Consider the following 21,963-nt stretch of genomic DNA (forward strand, 5'->3'; position numbering starts at 1 on the left):
GTTCAGCCGCTGGCTGGCTTCCGCACAGCTCCCCTTACTCGGCTCTGTCTTTCTCTCTCGCTCGCACGGCTCTACCGGCGCTGGGTACACCCCGTTCACGGATAACAGTTCAGCCGCTGGACTGGCTCTCGCGCAGTCTCTCTCCCCTTGCTCGGCTCTGTCTCTCTCTCCCGCTCGCACGGCTCTACCGGCGCTGGGTACACCCCGTTCACGGATAACAGTTCAGCCGCTGGACTGGCTCTCGCGCAGTCTCTCTCCCCTTGCTCAGCTCTGTCTCTCTCTCCCACACGTTCGGCTCTACCGGCGCTGGGTACCCCGTTGGCGGAGAACAGTTCAGCCGCTGGACTGGCTCTCGCGCAGCCTCCTTTGGTCAGCTCTGCCTCTCCCACACGCTCGGCTCCCGTTCGCCTCCCAGCCCTCACGCAGTCCGGTGCTTCCCTCCCTGGCTGCGGCTGAGTTTCTCTCTTCCCGCGCCTGCTCCCGGTCTCAGCGCTTCGTGGCTTCGGTCGCTGCCCGGCTTTTCCCGCCGATCGCGGTCCGGCTATCTCACGACTCCGTTGGACCCGCCTTCCTGACCAGCTCTGCTCCCCCTCGACCGTGGTCGAGTGCACAGCCCTTATCCTCCGGATTTCGTTACACTTTCCCCTACTCACAGTCTCCGCGGCCGCCTTGTTTCCTGCTGATCGGCTCACTCCGCACCGTGGTAGAAGGGTAGTCAGTGCCTGTTGCTGCTGGAAGCTTTTGTTGCTAAAGTCTTCTTCCTTTCTATTGCTGCAGCCTCGTGTTTTCTCCCAGCATAACGACGAGGGCGGTTGCCTCTCTTCGACGCTCTTTAGTTGCTTTGGTAGTCTTGCCGCAGGGTACGATCGGACTCGTCGCCACTGTAAAGTCTGTGGGTTGTACTGTTAATAACGACACAGACTTCAGGAGTAACAAACAAACAGGTCTTTACTATTCAGAGGTCAGGGCGAATCTGCCCCAGCAATCCTGCCACAACACTTATATACTGGTGTGGTCACTGTCGGTATTACAGTATACAGAAGCCAAACAAGTAGTGCCACACCTAAAGTAGTTCTCTTAAAGGTGAACGGTTACATACAATAGTTTCCTTAAAGGTAGACGGGTACATACACTACAGCGACGATGAAGGAACGGCCGATATGCTTCCAAGTCGGGATGGTGTGTGACTTGGAGTGATCTTGGAGGTGATGGTGTTCCCAATGCGCCTGCTGCCCTTGTCCTTCTAGGTGGTAGAGGTCGCGGGGTTTGGGAGGTGCTGCCGAAGAAGCCTTGGCGAGTCGCTGCAGTGCATCTTGCAGATGGCACTCGGTGAAGCTAAGGCCTGTGTGATGTAATAAAACTCACTACGCACGTGGTTTGAGTATAAAGCAAGGCTTTAATCAACTTGTTTCAAAACATGGAGGTCTAGTTGTACTTCATTAGCTCCTTGTCTTTACAAAATGTCCCAGGGCAAGCTGGGCCCACGCCCGAGTATTTATACTCCTTGGACGGCGCCACCAGCTGGCCGTCCAGTGTTATTTCATGAGTAGTTTCTTTATGATGATGAGATTTATAACACTGTGCACGGAGGGTTAATCCTGAAGTTGGAGCGCGTGCTTTGGGAGAAAGTGGGAGATGTTGTTTGAAAGCCAGTGCTTTCACTATTCTGGTCAAGCCGATGCTCTTATCTACTTTCCCCATGACGTTCCCCTGATAGCCACGCTGTGTTTGATAAGACAGGCTTTAGTACACAGACCCATAAAGATTAGATATGACAGACAACTGGGGAATTCCAGATGCAAGGAAGGGTCAAAGGTGATTGACTGAATATCAAGCCAAGAATACACGGACGCTGAAGGGTAAGGCAAGTTTTTTATCATCTCACTCATTCCTGTTTGAAGCTCGTTCACTTTGGTTTGCTGCCATACGTTAACTCTTGGAGTGGGTGATTTTCAATATAGTGAAACATGGACTGAGATAATCAGATACTCCACAGGACAGAGCTGGCTCCTGTGCTACTGGGGCAGGTGGAGAATGCTATCTGGTCGGCAGAATTGGATAATGTCGGGATGGATGAATATTCGGGAGCGTTGCTTGATTAGCTTTGAGTATTTATACAGCGATTTCCCTCAGAAGTTAAATAGATGGGGTAGAGCCCCATAAGATAATAACATAAGAGATAGGAGCAGGAGTCGGCCATTCGGCCCCTCGAGCCTGCTCCGCCATTCAATAAGATCATGGCTGATCATCGACCTCAACTCCACTTTCCCGCCCGATCCCCATATCCCTTGATTCCCCTAGAGTCCAAAAATCTATCGATCTCAGCCTTGAATATACTCAACGACTGAGCCTCCACAGCCCTCTGGGGAGGAGAATTCCAAAGATTCACCACCCTCTGAGTGAAGAAATTCCTCCTCATCCCAGTCCTAAATTGCCGAGCCCTTATCCTGAGACTGTGATCCCTGGTTCTAGACTCTCCAGCCAGGGGGAAACAGCCTCTCAGCATCTACCCTGTCAATCCCCCCTCAGAATTTTATATGTTTCAATGAGATCACCTCTCGTTCTTCTAAACTCCAGAGAGTATCGGCCCAATCTCCTCAATCTCTCCTCATAGGACAACCATCTCATCCCAGGGATCAGTCTAGTAAAATGAGCCAGGGTTCCCACGACTGTGGAAATCGGGAGAAGATGCACCACACGGTCCATCAGCCGATCAGCACTCATTCTCTAGGCTCGGGCATGAGGAATGATCACCTGGGCAAGGTGTCAGAGCGTCTCCAGGACGTGTGGAATCATATCCCAGCGCGAGGCAGTGCCTTCAGGAGATTAGCAGAGAAAATAGTGGGGGGTGGGGAAATGTCAAAAAGAACAGCATCAAGGATTGGAGAGAACTGAGATGTTCTACCGATCAGGAAAGGCTGAGCAGGCTGGGGGCGCTTTTCTCTACAATAACAACAACAACTTGCATTTATATAGCACCTTTAATGTAGTAAAACGTCCCAAGGCATTGCAAGGAGTGTAACAAGACAACAAATTTGACACCGAGCCACATAAGGAGATATTAGGGCAGGTGACCAAAAGCTTGGTCAAAGAGGGAGGTTTTAAGGAGCGTCTTAAAGGAGGAGAGAGAGGCGGAGAGGTTTAGGGAGGGAATTCCAGAGCTTAGGGCCCAGGCAGCTGAAGGCACGGCCGCCAACGGTGGAGCGATTAAAATCGGGAGATGCTCAAGATGCCAGAATTGGAGGAGCTCAGAGATCTCGGGGGTTGTGGGGCTGGAGGAGGTTACAGAGATAGGGAGGGGCGAGGCCATGGAGGGATTTGAAAACAATGATGAGAATTTTGAAATCGAGGTGCTGGTTAACCGGGAGCTAATGTAGGTCAGCGAGCACAGGGAGTGATGGGTGAACGGGACTCGGTGCAAGTTAGGACACGGGGCAGTGAGCACAGGGGGTGATGGGCGAACGGGACTTGGTGCGAGTTAGGACACGGGGCAGTGAGCACAGGGGGTGATGGGCGAACGGGACTTGGTGCGAGTTAGGACACGGGGCAGTGAGCACAGGGGGTGATGGGCGAACGGGACTTGGTGCGAGTTAGGACACGGGGCAGTGAGCACAGGGGGTGATGGGCGAACGGGACTTGGTGCGAGTTAGGACACGGGGCAGTGAGCACAGGGGGTGATGGGCGAACGGGACTTGGTGCGAGTTAGGACACGGGGCAGTGAGCACAGGGAGTGATGGGCGAACGGGACTTGGTGCGAGTTAGGACACGGGGCAGTGAGCACAGGGGGTGATGGGTGAACGGGACTCGGTGCGAGTTAGGACACGGGGCAGTGAGCACAGGGGGTGATGGGTGAACGGGACTCGGTGCGAGTTAGGACACGGGGCAGTGAGCACAGGGGGTGATGGGCGAACGGGTCTTGGTGCGAGTTAGGACACGGGGCAGTGAGCACAGGGGGTGATGGGCGAACGGGACTTGGTGCGAGTTAGGACACGGGGCAGTGAGCACAGGGAGTGATGGGCGAACGGGACTTGGTGCGAGTTAGGACACGGGGCAGTGAGCACAGGGGGTGATGGGTGAACGGGACTCGGTGCGAGTTAGGACACGGGGCAGTGAGCACAGGGGGTGATGGGTGAACGGGACTCGGTGCGAGTTAGGACACGGGGCAGTGAGCACAGGGGGTGATGGGTGAACGGGACTCGGTGCGAGTTAGGACACGGGGCAGTGAGCACAGGGGGTGATGGGTGAACGGGACTCGGTGCGAGTTAGGACACGGGGCAGTGAGCACAGGGGGTGATGGGTGAACGGGACTCGGTGCGAGTTAGGACACGGGGCAGTGAGCACAGGGGGTGATGGGTGAACGGGACTCGGTGCGAGTTAGGACACGGGGCAGTGAGCACAGGGGGTGATGGGCGAACGGGACTTGGTGCGAGTTAGGACACGGGGCAGTGAGCACAGGGGGTGATGGGTGAACGGGACTTGGTGCGAGTTAGGACACGGGGCAGCAGAGTTTCGGATGACCTCAAGTTTACGACTAGAAAATAGCAGACTGAGGGGTGACCTGATTAAGGTCTTTAAGGTTATGAAAGGGTTCGATAGGGTCGACGTAGAGAAGATGTTTCCACTTGTGGGGGAGACCAGAACTAGGGGCCATCAATATAAGATAGTCACTGATAAATCCAATCAGGAATTCAGGAGAAACTTCTTTACCCAGAGAGTGGTGAGAATGTGGAACTCGCTCCCACAGGGAGTGGTTGAGGCGAATAGTATAGATGCATTTAAGGTGAAGCTGGATAAACACATGAGGGAGAAAGGAATAGAAGGTTATGTTGATAGGGTGAGATGAAGAGGGGTGGGAGGAGGTTGGTGTGGAGCAGAAACACCGGCACGGACGTAAAGGCTGGTTTCTATGCTGTAAATACTGGGTAATACATTGTAATTTTATGGGAGTGAGTTTCAGAGCTTATGGAATAAGTGAAGAAGCACAGCCTTGTCAACTGTTGGCCTCAGTACTACAAGCCATCTACTAAGCTGCTTAACTCCGATTGTGGGCCCCACCAAACGCTAACCCTTGACTGTCTCTTGAACTGAATAAAAAATCTACTAATATAGGGAAGGGAATGCTGCAATGGAGTGTGAGAGTGTGTGTGTGTCTTTGCCCGATACGAGACTCCCAAAACAAGCGCTCTACTTGGAGCTCCGACATGGCAAGAGAGCCCCAGGTGGGCAGAGGAAACGCTTCAAGGACACCCTCAAAGCCTCCTTGAAAAAGTGCAAAATCCCCACCGACACCTGGGAATCCCTGGCCCAAGACCGCACAAAGTGGTGGAGAAGCATCCGGGGAAGGCGCCGAACACCTCGAGTCTCTTCGCCGGGGAGCAAGCGGAAGCCAAGCGCAAACAACGGAAGGAACGCACGTCAACCCAAGCACCCTACCCACCCGCCCCTTCAACCACCGTCTGCCCCACCTGTGACAGAGATTGTCGGTCCCGCATTGGACTCCTCAGTCACCTGAGAACTCATTTTTAATGTGGAAGCAAGTCATCCTCGGTTCCGAGGGACTGCCTAAGAAGAAGAAGTCTTTATAGATGATTGGGAAGAGCAGAGTATGTACGTGTGCACATGTAGCTTATTGGAAAACGATGCAGTGATGGAAATCGCGGGCAGGTTAGTCAGAAGGGGATCCAATAATGACGTATGTCCGGACGTTGAATATTAGAAAAAGAAGCAAGGGCGGACCTTTTGTTGTTCACTTCAGGAATGGGATGCACGATTGGAATCCTCTCGCTATGAAGGCCAACATACCATTTGCCTTCTTAACCGCCTGCTGCACCGGCATGCTTACCTTCAGCGACTGGTGCACAAGGACACCCAGGTCTCGTTGCTCTTCCCCTTCTCCCAATCTATTGCCATTCAGATAATAATCTGCCTTCCTGTTTTTGCCACCAAAGTGGATAACCTCACATTTATCCATATTATACTGCATCTGCCCAATCACCCAACCTGTCCAAATCGTACTGGAGTTTCTCTGCATCCTCCTCACAGCACACATGCCCACCCAGCTTTGTGTCGTCTGCAAACTTGGAGATATTACATCTAGTTCCGTTGTCTAGATCATTTATATATATTGTGAATAGCTGGGGTCCTAGCACCGATCTCTGCGGTACCCCACTAGTCACTGCCTGCCACTCGGAAAAAGACCCGTTTATTCCAACTCTTTGCTTCCTGTCTGCCAACCAGTTCTCTACCCAAGACAGTACCTTACCCCCAATCCCATGTGATTTAAATTTACATGCTAATCTCTTATGCGGGACCTTATCGAAAGCCTTTTGAAAATCCAAATACACCACTGGTTCTCCCTTATCTATTCTACCAGTTACATCCTCAAAAAATTCCAGTAGATTAGTCAAGCATGATTTACCTTTTGTAAATCCATGTTGACTTTGTCCGATCCTGTCACTGTTTTCCAAGTGCTCTGCTATTACATCTTTTATAATGGACTCTAGCATTTTCCCCACTACCGATGTCAGGCTTACCAGTCTATAATTCCCCGTTTTACCTCTACCACCCTTTTTGAACAGTGGGGTTACATTAGCTACCCTCCAATCCATGGGAACTGTTCCAGAGTCTATAAAATTTTGGAAGATGACCAGCAATGCATCTACTATTTCTAGGGCCACTTCCTTAAGTACCCTAGGATGTAGATTATCAGGCCCTGGGGATTTATCGGCCTTCAATCCCGTCAATTTCCCTAACACCATTTCCCTACAAATACTGATTTCATTCAGTTCCTCCCTCTCATTAGACCCTATGTTCCCCGACATCTCTGGGAGGTTATTTGTGTCCTCCTTTGTGAAGACAGAACCAAAGTATGTATTTAATTGGTCTGCCATTTCTTTGTTCCCCATTATAAATTCCCCTGAGTCTGACTGCAAGGGACCTACACTTGACTTCACCAATCTTTTTCTCTTCACATATCTATAGCTTTTACACTCAGTTTTTAGGTTCCCTGAAAGCTTACTCTCATAATCTATTTCCTCCTCTTAATTAATCCCTTTGTCCTCCTTTGGTGAATCCTAAACTGCTCCCAATCCTCGGGTTTTCTGCTTTTTCTGGCCAAATTATATGTCCTCTCCTTGGGTCTTATGCTGTCCCTAATTTCCCTTGTTAGCCACGGTTGAGCCACCTTTTTTGTTTATTTTTATGCCAAACAGGGATGAACAAATTCTGGAGTTCATCCATGCAATCTTTAAATGTTTGCCATTGCCTATCCACCGTCAACCCTTTAAGTAACGTTCCCCAATCCATCCTAACCAACTCGTGCCTCATACCATCGTAGTTTCCTTTATTTAAATTCAGGACCCTAGTCTCTGAGTCAAATACTTCACTCTCCATTTTAATGAAGAATTCTATCATATTATGATCGCTCCTCCCCAAGGGGCCTCACACAACAAGATTGCTAATTAATCCTTTCTCATTACATAATACCCAGTCTAAGATGGCCTGATCGCTAGTTGGTTCCTCGACATATTGGTCCAGGAAACCATCCCGTATACACTCTAGGAATTCCTCCTCCACAGTATTGTTACTAATTTGGTTAGCCCAATCTATATGTAGATTAAAGTCACCCATGATAACTGCTGTGCCCTTATTGCACGCATCTCTAATTTCCCATTTAATGCCATCCCCAACCTCAGCATTACTCTTTGGGAGTCTGTATACAACTCCCACTAACGTTTTCTGCCCCTTGGTATTTCTCAGCTCTGCCCATACAGATTCCACATCATCAGAGCTAATATCCTTCCTTACTATTGTGTTAATCTCCTCTTTAACCAGCAATGCTACCCCACCTCCTTTTCCCTTTTCCTGTCCTTCCTGAATATTGAATACACCTGGTTGTTAAATTCCCAGTCTTGGTCACCCTGGAGCCACGTCTCCGTAATCCCAATTATATCATATCCGTTTACATCTACTTGCGCAGCGAATTCATCCACCTTATTACGAATGCTCCTTGCATTAAGACACAAGGCATTCAGGCTTGATTTTTTAACACTCTTAGTCCTTATAGAATTCTTATTTACTGTGGCCCTGTTTGATTTACACCCTTGATTTCTCTGCCTTCCACTTTTGCTTTTCTCCTTCCTGCCTTTTGTTTCTATCCTTGCTTCCCTTTCCTCTGTCTCCTTGCACAGGTTCCCAACCCCCTGAGGGGCTCCCTCAGTACTGCCCCTCCAACAGTGCGACGCTCCCGCAGTACTGCCCCTCCAAGAGTGCGGCGCTCCCTCAGTACTGCCCCTCTGACAGTGCGGCGCTCCCTCAATACTGCCCCTCCGACAGTGCAGCGCTCCCTCAGTACTGACCCTCCGACACTGCAGCGCTCCCTCAGTACTGCCCCTCCGACAGTGCGGTGCTCCCTCAGTACAGCCCCTCCGACAGTGCGGCGCTCCCTCAGTACCGCCCCTCCGACACTGCAGCGCTCCCTCAGTACTGCCCCTCCGACAGTGCGGCGCTACCTCAGTACTGCCCCTCCGACAGTGCAGCGCTCCCTCAGTACTGCCCCTCAGGCAATGCAGCGCTCCCTCAGTACTGCCCCTCCGACACTGCAGCGCTCCCTCAGTACTGCCCCTCCAACAGTGCGGCGCTACCTCTGTACTGCCCCTCCGACAGTGCGGCGCTCCCTCAGTACTGCCCCTCCAACAGTGCGGTGCTCCCTCAGTACTGCCCCTCCGACAGTGCGGCGCTCCCTCAGTACTGGCACTGTAGACTTTTGTGCTCAAGTCTCTGGGGTGGGGCTCGAACCTACAACCTTCTGACTAAGAGGCGAGAGAGAGAGAGAGAGCTACCCACTGAAGGGGCCTGAATATCAGGCGCTGCCTTTAACGGGCGGCCGATCCTGTACCGCCTGCTTGGCACCACTGCCCGAGGCCAATATCTCGCCCTATGTGTTTTTGGGTGGAGAGTGAGTGTGAGTTCCGTACACACGGAGTGAAGCTGTTGCTGGCGTGATGTAAGGCGCTAAGACACGGGCGCTGATCGGCAGCGGGTTGAAGCTACCTCGGTCAAGCTTGGGCGGAAATCTGCACTGGTTCCCTACACCAACCTTGCTGTCAGCGACTCGCACCAAAGTCTCCTGGCACTCCCGCCAGCGTATGCCTGAATATCAATGGAAAAAAATGTGTGCCATCTTGGCCGCCAATGAACGCACAGGACGTAGACCGTTGATCCGGCTGGAAAAACAGCCGGAAGAAATGGCTTCGGGGGGTCCCCCCACCCCCCCCGCCCCGCTTAAAATTACGAGCTTAGATCACGCCCGTTCAGAACCGGACGTTAATGCAGGGAACTCGCGCCCGCTGGCGGCCAGAGCTTTGGTCGGGATCTGATGGACGCAGCCCCGCCGTACCGCGCGGGGGTTGACTGAGGAAAATTGGCACGCGACGCCGTCGTGGCGTGAAAGCCGGCGGAATTTCCTGAAAAAAAAAGGCCGAAACTTTCCAGGAAATTCCGGGCCAGCGAAGGGACGGGTCGCAGCATAGATAAGAACATCAGAAATAGGAGCAGGAATAGGCCACTCGGCCCCTCGAGCCTGCTCCGCCATTCAATAAGATCGTGGCTGATCTTGGGGGCTCAAAGCCGCTTCCCTGCCCGCTCCCCATAACCTTCACTCCCTTATCTTGTAAAAATCTGTCTATCTCCACCTTTAGTGACCCAGCCTCCGCGGCTCTCTGGGGCAGAGATTTACGACCCTCTGAGAGAAGTAATTCCTCCTCATCTCAGTTCTAAAAGGGCGACCCTTTATTCTGAAACTATACCCCCGGAGTTCTAGATTTCCCCACGAGGGGGAAACATCCTCTCTGCATTTACCTTGTCGAACCCGCTCAGTATCTTATATGTTTCAATGTGATCACCTCTCATTCTTCTAAACTCCAATGAGTATAGGCCCAGCCTGCTCAACCTTTCCTCATAAGTCAACCCCCATCATCTCAGGAATCAACCGAGTGAATCGTCTCTGAACTGCCTCGGTACTGGATAATTACAGAAAGGAGATTATGATAAGCTGCAGGAAAGAAGGTCGGGGCCTGAACACAGCACAGGCAAGAAGGACAATGTTTCGGCCTCACACAGGCCTGAAGAAAAAGACGTACCATTTGAGACCGGTCTCAAAGTGCAGAAGCTCTGGGTAAAGAGACAATTGTTTTAAGCCATTAAAAAAAAAAGCATTACTTTTTCAAAATGTGACATCCCTTCAGAAGACAAAGCAGTGGGCCCGAGGAGGACGTGAAGGCCCCACACCCCGAGGAGCTGAACATCGCATCAACTACACAAACAGCAGGGCCGCAACAGTTGAGACTGTGAGGTCTCGCAACAGTTCAGGAGTGATGTCCGTTTTAATGCTTTCCTGATCTCCTCCTTCCCCCGCCCCCCGGCCCCCCGCAACAGATGAGCGTAGATTGGCCGAGGCACACCGTGGAGCTTCACGACCATCCCCTGCCCCCGACCAACCGCACCCCGCCACAATAGTTAGCAGGGTGAGGCGGGACCTACGACCACGCCGCGCCGACCGCCTCTTGGGCCTGGTCTCCCGATCATCCTCACATCTATGGCGGCCACCGTGTGAAAGTCCGACGCAGGGACGGAGCGACGTTTTATAAATGACAGAAAAAAAAACGGGTGAGGCTCTGCACATGCCCGCTGGGATGTCGGGAATAACAGCCCCTTCCCTCAAAGAGAACAGGGCCCCCCCCTGTCAGAAGTGCAGGTAGAACGCAGTCGCATCGTCGATTTAACCACGGGCATCACAGCGAGCAATGCAACAAATAAAAAACAACTGGATTCCCAAAGACTCCCCCAGACGCCGAGTTTCTGAACCATAAAAACGCGAAAACACGCGTGCCGACCTGCGTGTGCGCGCGTGCAATGTTTGCAACTTCTCAAGAACACGCGCGGGTGTTTGAGTGTGGGTGTGAATGAGGGGGCACGTTTCTGTGTGCACGGGCGGCCCTACGCAGGCCTGTGTTCCTTTGCGTGCGTGCGTGTACATCCAACAACATGTGCGTGTGTGTGTCTCTGGGGGGGGCACATGCATGCCTTAATGCTCCCTTTAAGCTGCGCCTGCGCGCAGCGCTCCGGGGGTCCCGGCGGGGCGGGGGGGAGATGCCCTTTTACAGGAAACTCTTTGGTATCCGGCACCGACGGGACCAGGATGGTGCCGGTTGATTAAAATTTCCGGATGACGGAGAGAGTTATCTATCGTGGCTATTTTTAACAAACAATAATAAAAAAAATAAAAAAATGTGCAGTATGCAGTAATCGGGTACTCACCCACCGAATGTTGTGTTAAATGGATGGTGGAAGATGCTTGATTAAGTACAGTATGGCCAGTTGAGGGTAATCCATAACTCTTTAATTACTTAACAGTAAAACAAAACGGATGGGAAGAGGCTACCGGCAGCGCGGGAGAGTCAGACTCCTGTTACTGAGGTGTTCCAACTTCCGGCAGCGCCAAGAAGCCGAGTAGTGGCGGTTTGGAGAACTACTCCCACTGACTAACTCGGCCGCCGCGGGGGCCTCGGACTCGGCAACATTGCCGGTTATTGAGGTGACGTTTTCTCAGAGTATGAATTTTGCCGGTTAATAGAGAACTCTGGATATTTTAGGTGCCGTTTAAATGAGAGTTTCCTGTAAATTGAAAAACATTTCCGACGGGCCGTGCAGCCCCCTCAAAAAAATTACAGGGGGCGCTAGCGTGTATGTGGTCATTTGCAAAAATGTGTACACTCTGTCGTGTGTAGATATGTGTGCGTGTATATAGTTGGTCCTCTACGTGGTCATGTGAGCCTGCGCCTATACTGGATGCGCGCGCTCAAATGTGCGCTGGAATGCAAATCTTCAGCTGGACGCTGTTTGCCAGCGAGTGAGCTTTTAACTTCACTTCAAAATGCAGACTGGCAAGATCCCACCACGCTGCTGTCTCCAGTCAGCAGTAACCCCTCACCAGCCCCCATTAAGCAGAACACAACCTCCGGGCAACGTAACTAACAGCACAGTACAAACGTGGAGATAGATAAGCAACAGTACTCACCTTCAATCATGTGCTCTTCTACAGGCCGGCGGAGAGGAGGCGGGGAGCAGCAGAGGAAGAAATGAGAGAGGGACACAATTAGACACCAGCATGCCACCACAGTAAACAGCACTGAACATCAGAAATCACAATTTTACTCCTCCCCAAGACATTCTTAGATCATAGAAACATAGAAACATAGACGATAGGAGCAGGAGTCGGCCATTCGGCCCATCAAGTCTGCTCCGCCATTCAATAAGATCATGGCTGATCCTCCATCTCAATACCATATTCCCGCTCTCTCCCCATACCCCTTGATGCCTTTTGTGTCGAGAAATCTATCCATCTCCTTCTTAAATATATTCAGTGACTTGGCCTCCACAGCCTTCTGTGGTAAAGAATTTCACAGGTTCACCACCCTCTGAGTGAAGAAATTTCTCCTCATCTCAGTCCTAAATGTCCTACCCCGTATCCTCAGACTGTGACCCCTCGTTCTAGACCCCCCAGCCAGGGGAAACATCCCCCCTGCATCCAGTCTGTCTAGCCCTGTCAGAATTTTATACGTTTCAATGAGATCCCCTCATTCTTCTAAACTCCAGTGAATACAGGCCGAGTCGACCCAATCTCTCCTCATACGACAGTCCTGCCATCCCAGGAACCAGTCTGGTGAACCTTCGCTGCACTCCCTCTATGGCAAGTATATCCTTTCTTCAGTAAGGAGACCCAAACTGCACACAGTACTCCAGGTGTGGTCTCACCAAGGCCCTGTATAACTGTAGTAAGACATCCTTGCTCCTGTACTCAAATCCTCTTGCAATGAAGGCCAACATACCATTTGCCTTCCTAACTGCTTGCTGCACCTGCATGTTTGCTTTCAGTGACTGGTGTACAGGACACCCAGGTCCCTTTGTACACTTGTGGAACTATACCCCTTGGTTCCCTTAGTATCCAAAAATCTATCGATCTCAGCCTTGAATATACTCAGCGACTGTGCATCTGGGGTAGAGAATTCCAAAGAGTTCTCCCCGGTGTCCTGGGCCAATATTTATCTCTCAACCAACATCACTAAAACAGATGATCCGGTCATTAACACATTGCTGTTTGTGGGAGCTTGCTGTGCGCAAATTGGCTGCCGCGTTTCCTTCATTACAACAGTGACCACACTTCAAAAAGTACTTCATTGGCTGTAAAGCGCTTTGGGACGTCCTGAGGCTGTGAAAGGCGCTGGAGAAATGCAAGTCTGTCTTGAGCAACAATGCACTTGGTGACCTTCCCTGTTAACTTACTCCACGAGTGTATTAACCTTTGGGTAGAAGGAGTTCCACCTGACTTCACCTCGTTCTGATAACTTCCACGTTTTTAATCCACGTCCACTGGGACTGGAACTCTGCATCATAGTGAACCAAATATCTGCATCAATTATCAATCCTTTGTCAGAACTTGGAAGACTCAAATAGGTCAAATCTAAATCTCTTCTCCAACTAACAAAACCAAGCCCTTAACCTTTCCAAATCATCAATATTACTGCTACCCAGAATAGTGGACGAGGGGCCAAACGGCCTTCTCCTGCTCCTATTTCTTATGTTCTTATACATGGAGATATTGTTCTGTTTAATTAACCGTCGAGCACTTGAAACGCCATAGCATACAAGGCTACGGACCAAGTGCTGGAAAATGGGATTAGAATAGACAGGGCTTGATGGCCGGTGTGGACACGATGGGCCGAAGGGCCTCTTTCTGTACTGTATAACTCCATGACTCTATGACATGTAGACGAGTTAAAAATGTACAAACGAGGACTTAACTGCACCATGTGATGTGAATCTTAAGTCATGAGACACAGCAACCTGCATTTATATAGCGCCTTTAACGGAGTAAAACGTCCCAAGGTGCTTCACAGGAGCGATTATCAAACAGAATTTGACACCAAGCCGCATAAGGAGATATTAGGACAGGTGACCAAAAGCTTGGTCAAAGAGGTCAGTTTTAAGGAGGGTCTTAAAGGAGGAGAGAGAGGCGGAGAGGTTTAGGGAGGGAATTCCAGAGCTCAGGGCCCAGGCAGCTGAAGGCACGGCCGCCAATGGTGGAGCGATGGAAATCGGGGGATGCGCAAGAGGCCGCAATTGGAGGAGCGCAGAGATCTCGGGGGGTTGTAAGGCACTCAGGGGCTGGGCATCGGATTGCGCCCGAACCGGAGACTGTGCGCCAAAGCAAGAGGCGGGTACAGTGGTAGGGCATCCCAGCATCTCAAGCACTAATGAGCCCTCTCTACAGAGACTAGAAGGCCTCGAATCTCATGGAGGGAAAACCTACTGATAGGCTCCCAGAATCTACTATCCATTACATATCATACTATGCACAACATTGCTATCATCTCTCGTCCCATTTGAAATAAATTGAAATAGAGCAAGTCCCAAGTGTGAGGAAACATTCACTGTGTCACTCTTGGGATTTTCAAATTAATTTGAGAGCGAACGCGATTGACATTCTGAGCTCTAATCAAGAAGGTAAGGCGCACTAAGAATCAAGAATAGCTGAGGTTGCAATGGCCTGGTGATGGCAGACATAACTAGTAGCCATCAAGAGTCCAGTCAGGAGAAGATGTCATCGTCCATTGCAATATATGTCTGAGATGTACAGTCTTAACAGCACGAGGTCCACTCAATCTGCAAAGGCCCTGCATCAGCCAATCTGCTGTTGGTATCGAGGGCGGAAATCGCAGGGCTACACAATCAACAGGGAGCCATGAGCGCCGCACTATCAGAGGGGCAGTACTAAGGGAGCGCCGCACTGTCGGAGGGGCAGTACTGAGGGAGCGCCGCATTGTCGGAGGGGCAGTACTGAGGGAGCGCCATACTGTCGGAGGGGCAGTACTGAGGGAGCGCCGCACTGTCGGAGGGGCAGTACTGAGGGAGCGCCACACTGTCGGAGGGGCAGTACTGAGGGAGCGCCGCACTGTCGGAGGGGCAGTACTGAGGGAGCGCCACACTGTCGGAGGGGCAGTACTGAGGGAGCGCCGCACTGTCGGAGGGGCAGTACTGAGGGAGGGCCGCACTGTCGGAGGGGCAGTACTGAGGGAGGGCCGCACTGTTGGAGGGGCAGTACTGAGGGAGCGCCGCACTGTTGGAGGGGCAGTACTGAGGGAGCACCACACTGTCGGAGGGGCAGTACTGAGGGAGCGCCGCACTGTTGGAGGGGCAGTACTGAGGGAGCACCACACTGTCGGAGGGGCAGTACTGAGGGAGCGCTGCACTGTTGGAGGGTCAGTACGGAGGGAGCGCTGCACTGTCGGAGGGGCAGTACGGAAGGAGCGCTGCACTGTCGGAGGGTCAGTACTGAGGGAGCGCTGCACTGTCGGAGGGGCAGTACTGAGGGAGCGCCGCACTGTCAGAGGGGCAGTACTCAGGGAGAGCCGCACTGTCGGAGGGGCAGTACTGAGGGAGTGTTGCACTGTCAGAGGGGCAGTACTGAGGGAGCGCCGCGTTGTTGGAGGGGCAGTGCTGAGGGAGCACCGCACTGTCGGAGGGGCGGTACTGAGGGAGTGTTGCACTGTCGGAGGGGCGGTACTGAGGGAGCGCCGCATGGCTGATCTGTGACCTAACTCCATCTACCCGCCTTTGGCCTGTATCCCTTAATACCTTTGGTTAACAAAAATCTATCAATCTCAGATTTAAAATTAACAATTGATCCAGCACCAACAGCCACAACCCAAAGTCAGCACTGACAAGACTTCAAACTGATAGCATTCCAGGTCAGCAGAGCTCAGTTCCACACTGGGTATTGCATTTACCAACCAGAAGCATTAGGACTGTCGATATGGAGAGACTGGAGAAGCTGGGGTTGTTCTCCTTGGAGCAGAGAAGGTTAAGGGGAGATTGACCAGAATGGAACAGGGATGAGGGACTTCAGTGACATGGAGAGACTGGAGAAGCTGGGGTTGTTCTCCTTGGAGCAGAGAAGGTTAAGGGGAGATTGACCAGAATGGAACAGGGATGAGGGACTTCAGTTATGTGGAGAGACTGGAGAAGCTGGGGTTGTTCTCCTTGGAGCAGAGAAGGTTAAGAGGAGATTTGATAGAGGTGTTCAAAATCATGAAGGGTTTAGACAGAGTAGATAAGGAGAAACTGTTTCCAGTGACTGAAGGGTTGAGAACCAGAGGGCACAGATTTAAGATGATTGGCCAAAGAACCAGAGGCGACACGAGGAAAAACTTATTTACGCAGCGAGTGGTGAGGATTTGGAACGCGCTGCCTGATGGGGCGGTGGACACAGATTCAATAGTAGCCTTCAAAAGGGAATTGGATAGATACCGGAAGGAGAATAAATTGCAGGGATATGGGGAAAGAGCGGGGCAGTGGGACCAACTGGAGTGCTCGTCGAAAGAGCCGGCGCAGATTCGATGGGCCGAATGGCCTCCTTCTGTGATGCACCGTTCTATGATTCTATGACAGCTTTGTACGTCCATGAAAAGTAGACAAGTTATTGCCTTTGCAAATGGTGCCTTGCAAAAACTGAATTGAACACACAGACCTGTGCCTTGTCCAGAGCAGTCTCAATCACAGCAATGTGTGCCAACACGCTTGCTGTCCTCCCTGTGTCCTTGGCTGACTATCGATTTTCAGCTCAATACGAGTAATATTAAAAGCCCAAGGCAGCAAATATTGTGACACGATTTTTACCATTTTAACCCTTTCACTCCCTCTCAGTCACTTCAGAGCAGAGTTTGCCATCTTCCGCCGAGCCCGAAACTGGGCTGTCGGGGTTAGTTCTCCCCGGTGTCCTGGGGCCAATATTTATCCCTCAATGCACATCACTAAAAAAAAAACAGAGGATCTGGTCGTTTATCACGCTGCTGTTTGTGGACTCTTGCTGTGCGCAAATTGGCTCCCTCCCTCCAACTTCTGGCTGGTCCTACAGGTTGTACAGCTACAGACTGCCAGAAGGTATCAATGGACTGCTCAGGTGGGCAGAACAGTGGCAAATGGAATTCAATCCGGAGAAGTGTGAGGTGATGCATTTGGGGAGGGTTAACAAGGAAAGGAAATACACAATAAATGGTAGGACACTGAGAAGTGCCGAGGATCAGAGGGACCTTGGAGTGCAGGTCCACAGATCCCTGAAGGTAGCAGGAACAGTAGATAAGGTGGTTAAGAAGGCACATGGGATACTTGCCTTTATTAGCCGGGGCATAGAATATAAGAGCAGGGAGGTTATGTTTGAACTGTTTAAAACACTAGTTAGGCTGCAGCTAGAGTACTGCATGCAGTTCTGGTCACCACATTACAGGAAGGATGTGATCGCACTGGAGAGGGTGCAGAGGAGATTTACGAGGATGTTTCCTGGGCTGGAGAATTTTAGCTATGAGGAAAGATTGGACAGGCTGGGGTTGTTTGCTTTGGAATAGAGGAGGCTGAGGGGAGATTTAATTGAGGTGTATAAAATTATGAGGGCTTAGATAGAGTGGATAGGAAGGACCTACTTCCCTTAGCAGAGAGGTCAATAACCAGGGGGCATGGATTTGAAGTAATTGGTCGAAAGATTAGAGTGGAGTTGAGGAGAAATGTTTTCACCCAGAGGGTGGTGGGGGTCTGGAACTCACTGCCTGAAAGGGTGGTCGAGGCAGAAACCCTCATCACATTTAAAAAGTACTTGGATATGCACTGGAAGCGTCGTAACCTACAGGGCTACGGACCAAGAGCTGGAAAGTGGGATTAGGCTGGAGAGCTCTTTGTCGGCCGGCACGGACACGATGGGCCGAATGGCCTCCTTCTGTGCTGTAAATTTCTATGAAGCAAAGATTCTATGATTAAGAAAGAAAGGACTTGTGTTTCTCCAGCGCCTTGCACGACCTCAGGACGTCTCAAAGCGCTTCACAGCCAATGAAGTACTATTTGAAGTGTAGTCACTGTTGTAATGTGGGAAACATGGCAGCCAATTTGCGCACAGCAAGCTCCCACAAACAGCAATGTGATAATGACCAGATCATCTGTTTTAGTGATGTTGGTTGAGGGACAAATATTGGCCCCAGGACACAAATATTGGCTCGCTGTTGATCTACACTCCACCTTCTCCGCTGATTATCCATCCTTTCCGTAATGGAGTGCTCAAATCTGCATACAATTCTCGAAACTGCAGCCCCAGTCAGATCAATATTATCTCCTTGCTTTTGTACTCTGTGACAGGAGAAGATTACTTCAGCCGCCACGTACGAGATTCATGAGGGTTTGTCCATCCTCAGATTTACAGAGCAGAATAACTCACGCCAGACACCAGTCAATCTCCCCTGACGTTGCACACAGGCCGGGAAGGTAAATCACACTGGCAATTCTTGCACGAGCTTCTGCCAGGAAGACATTAGTAACCTCGCAGAACGGGCGTGTAAATGGCAGATGAACTTCGATATAGATCGGTGTGAGGTGGCACATTTTGGCAGGAGGAATAAGGAGGCCACCTACTGCGTGGAAAATAAGGGGGCTAAATTTGGTTGATTTGCGCCTCCCGTTAGTGACCTAAGAGGGCGCTAACGGAACGGGGCACAAATCAACTAGCGCCCGGGCACGGCGCCGCTCACACCTCCTGCGAAATTCAGCACGGGGTTAGCGGTGGCGCTAACCGTAAACGTCGCGTGGTGCTGTGCAGCCGGCGATGACGTCATTGGGTGGCGCCCCCCCCGACTTATCGTCGGACGCTACGTCCGCCGGGGTCAGTGGGGGGCCTACCTGCGGCCGGGGCGGCGCTAGTTAGAGGGGAAGTGGCGGGCGGCCATTTTTGTTGCTGGCCGCCTGCCAGCACAGTTGCTGTCCCCGGCTCCCCGTGAAGCCACCCCCCCGCCACCACGGGTTGCCGGCTGCTCTCCGTGAGCCCGGCACTCCTCTTGTGTGTCGGGCTCGTTTGCCGGCACTCCCGATCCCTGGTGGCCCAGCTGGGCGCTGGGACGCGCTGGGCCAGGCCCCTCCCCTTTAATAAGGGGAGGAAGGCCTGCAGTTCTGCGGCGCGATGTGCCAGTAATATTGGCTCGCAGCGCCCCAGGAGGGACGTGGGGCGCTTCCAGTAGTGCCCCATCTCACTCTCGGGGCGCTACCTGGGGAAATCGGCCACGGGGGCACTAACTTTTTCGGGGCGCTAAAATTAAGGGGCGCTACCGAATTTTTACCCCTAAGTGTCTAAATGGAGTAGAGGAGCAGAGGAATCTGAGGGTACAGATACACAAATCACTAAAAGTAACGACGCAGGTTAATGAGGCCATAAAAAAACCAAACAAAGCACTGGGGTTCATTTCTAGAGGGATAGAATTGCAAAGCAGAGAAGATTCCACTATCTCCAGGAGAATCGAGGGATATGGGGATTGGGCGGGAAAGTGGAGTTGAGGTGGAAGATTAGCCATGATCTTATTGAATGGCGGAGCAGGCTCGAGGGGCCGAATGGCCGACTCCTGCTCCTGTTTCTTATGTTCTTATTATGTTCTTAAGTTATGCTAATCTTGTATTGAACCGTGGTCAGACCACACTTGGAGCACTGCGCACAGTCCTGGTCTCCATATACCTTGGTTAGACCACGCTTGGAGCACTGTGCACAGTCCTGGTCTCCATATACCTTGGTTAGACCACACTTGGAGCACTGCGCACAGTCCTGGTCTCCATATACCTTGGTTAGACCACACTTGGAGCACTGCGCACAGTCCTGGTCTCCATATACCTCGGTTAGACCACACTTGGAGCACTGTGCACAGTCCTGGTCTCCATATACCTTGGTTAGACCACACTTGGAGCTTTGTGCACAGTCCTGGTCTCCATATACCTTGGTTAGACCACACTTGGAGCACCATGCACAGTTCTGGTCTCCATATACCTTGGTTAGACCACACTTGGAGCACTGTGCACAGTTCTGGTCTCCATATACCTCGGTTAGACCACACTTGGAGCACTGTGCACAGTCCTGGTCTCCATATACCTCGGTTAGACCACACTTGGAGCACTGGGCACAGTCCTGGTCTCCATATATCTTGGTTAGACCACACTTGGAGCACTGTGCACAGTCCTGGTCTCCATATACCTTGGTTGGATCACACTTGGAGCACTGGGCACAGTCCTGGTCTCCATATACCTCGGTTAGACCACACTTGGAGCACTGTGCACAGTCCTGGTCTCCATATACCTTGGTTAGACCACACTTGGAGCTTTGTGCACAGTCCTGGTCTCCATATACCTTGGTTAGACCACACTTGGAGCACCATGCACAGTTCTGGTCTCCATATACCTTGGTTAGACCACACTTGGAGCACTGTGCACAGTTCTGGTCTCCATATACCTCGGTTAGACCACACTTGGAGCACTGTGCACAGTCCTGGTCTCCATATACCTTGGTTAGACCACACTTGGAGCTTTGTGCACAGTCCTGGTCTCCATATACCTTGGTTAGACCACACTTGGAGCACCATGCACAGTTCTGGTCTCCATATACCTTGGTTAGACCACACTTGGAGCACTGTGCACAGTTCTGGTCTCCATATACCTCGGTTAGACCACACTTGGAGCACTGTGCACAGTCCTGGTCTCCATATACCTTGGTTAGACCACACTTGGAGCTTTGTGCACAGTCCTGGTCTCCATATACCTTGGTTAGACCACACTTGGAGCACCATGCACAGTTCTGGTCTCCATATACCTTGGTTAGACCACACTTGGAGCACTGTGCACAGTTCTGGTCTCCATATACCTCGGTTAGACCACACTTGGAGCACTGTGCACAGTCCTGGTCTCCATATACCTCGGTTAGACCACACTTGGAACACTGTGCACAGTCCTGGTCTCCATATACCTTGGTTAGACCACACTTGGAGCACTGGGCACAGTCCTGGTCTCCATATATCTTGGTTAGACCACACTTGGAGCACTGTGCACAGTCCTGGTCTCCATATACCTTGGTTGGATCACACTTGGAGCACTGGGCACAGTCCTGGTCTCCATATACCTCGGTTAGACCACACTTGGAGCACTGTGCACAGTCCTGGTCTCCATATACCTTGGTTAGACCACACTTGGAGCTTTGTGCACAGTCCTGGTCTCCATATACCTTGGTTAGACCACACTTGGAGCACCATGCACAGTTCTGGTCTCCATATACCTTGGTTAGACCACACTTGGAGCACTGTGCACAGTTCTGGTCTCCATATACCTCGGTTAGACCACACTTGGAGCACTGTGCACAGTCCTGGTCTCCATATACCTCGGTTAGACCACACTTGGAACACTGTGCACAGTCCTGGTCTCCATATACCTTGGTTAGACCACACTTGGAGCACTGGGCACAGTCCTGGTCTCCATATATCTTGGTTAGACCACACTTGGAGCACTGTGCACAGTCCTGGTCTCCATATATCTCGGTTAGACCACACTTGGAGCACTGTGCACAGTCCTGGTCTCCATATACCTTGGTTGGACCACACTTGGAGCACTGGGCACAGTCCTGGTCTCCATATACCTCGGTTGGACCACACTTGGAGCACTGTGCACAGTTCTGGTCTCCATATTATAAAAAGCATATCAAGGCACTGGAGAAGGTGCAAAAAGAGATTTAGTAGAATGATACCAGAACTGAGCGGTTCTACCTAGCAGGAAAGATTGAACAGGTCGGGGCTCTTTTCTCTAGAAAGGAGAAGGCTGAGGGGTGACCTGATCGAGGTCTTTAAGATTATGAAGGGGTTTGATAGGGTAGACGTAGAGAAGATGTTTCCACTTGTGGGGGAGACCAGAACTAGGGGCCATCAATATAAGATAGTCACTGATAAATCCAATCGGGAATTCAGGAGAAACTTCTTTCCCCAGAGAGTGGTGAGAATGTGGAACTCGCTACCACAGGGAGTGGTTGAGGCGAATAGCGGAGATGTATTTAAGGGGAAGCTGGATAAA

The 21,963-nt window shown here is 51.4% G+C and overlaps 1 protein-coding gene across 1 annotated transcript in view; it reads right to left on the reverse strand.

Annotated features, from left to right (window-relative positions):
* Positions 1-21,963, reverse strand: part of LOC147092842 (neurexin-2-like) — a 1,315,750-nt gene that overhangs the window by 958,663 nt on the left and 335,124 nt on the right. Inside the window, exon 3 of the mRNA XM_085975700.1 lies at positions 12,077-12,094. Coding sequence (XP_085831826.1) covers positions 12,077-12,094 — 18 coding nt within the window. The remainder of the gene's footprint in view (positions 1-12,076; positions 12,095-21,963) is intronic.

This window comes from Somniosus microcephalus, unplaced genomic scaffold (genome assembly GCF_052327205.1).
Source record: "Somniosus microcephalus isolate GS21.2 unplaced genomic scaffold, FLI_Smic_1.0 unresolved_chr2, whole genome shotgun sequence".
Lineage (NCBI taxonomy): Eukaryota > Metazoa > Chordata > Chondrichthyes > Squaliformes > Somniosidae > Somniosus > Somniosus microcephalus.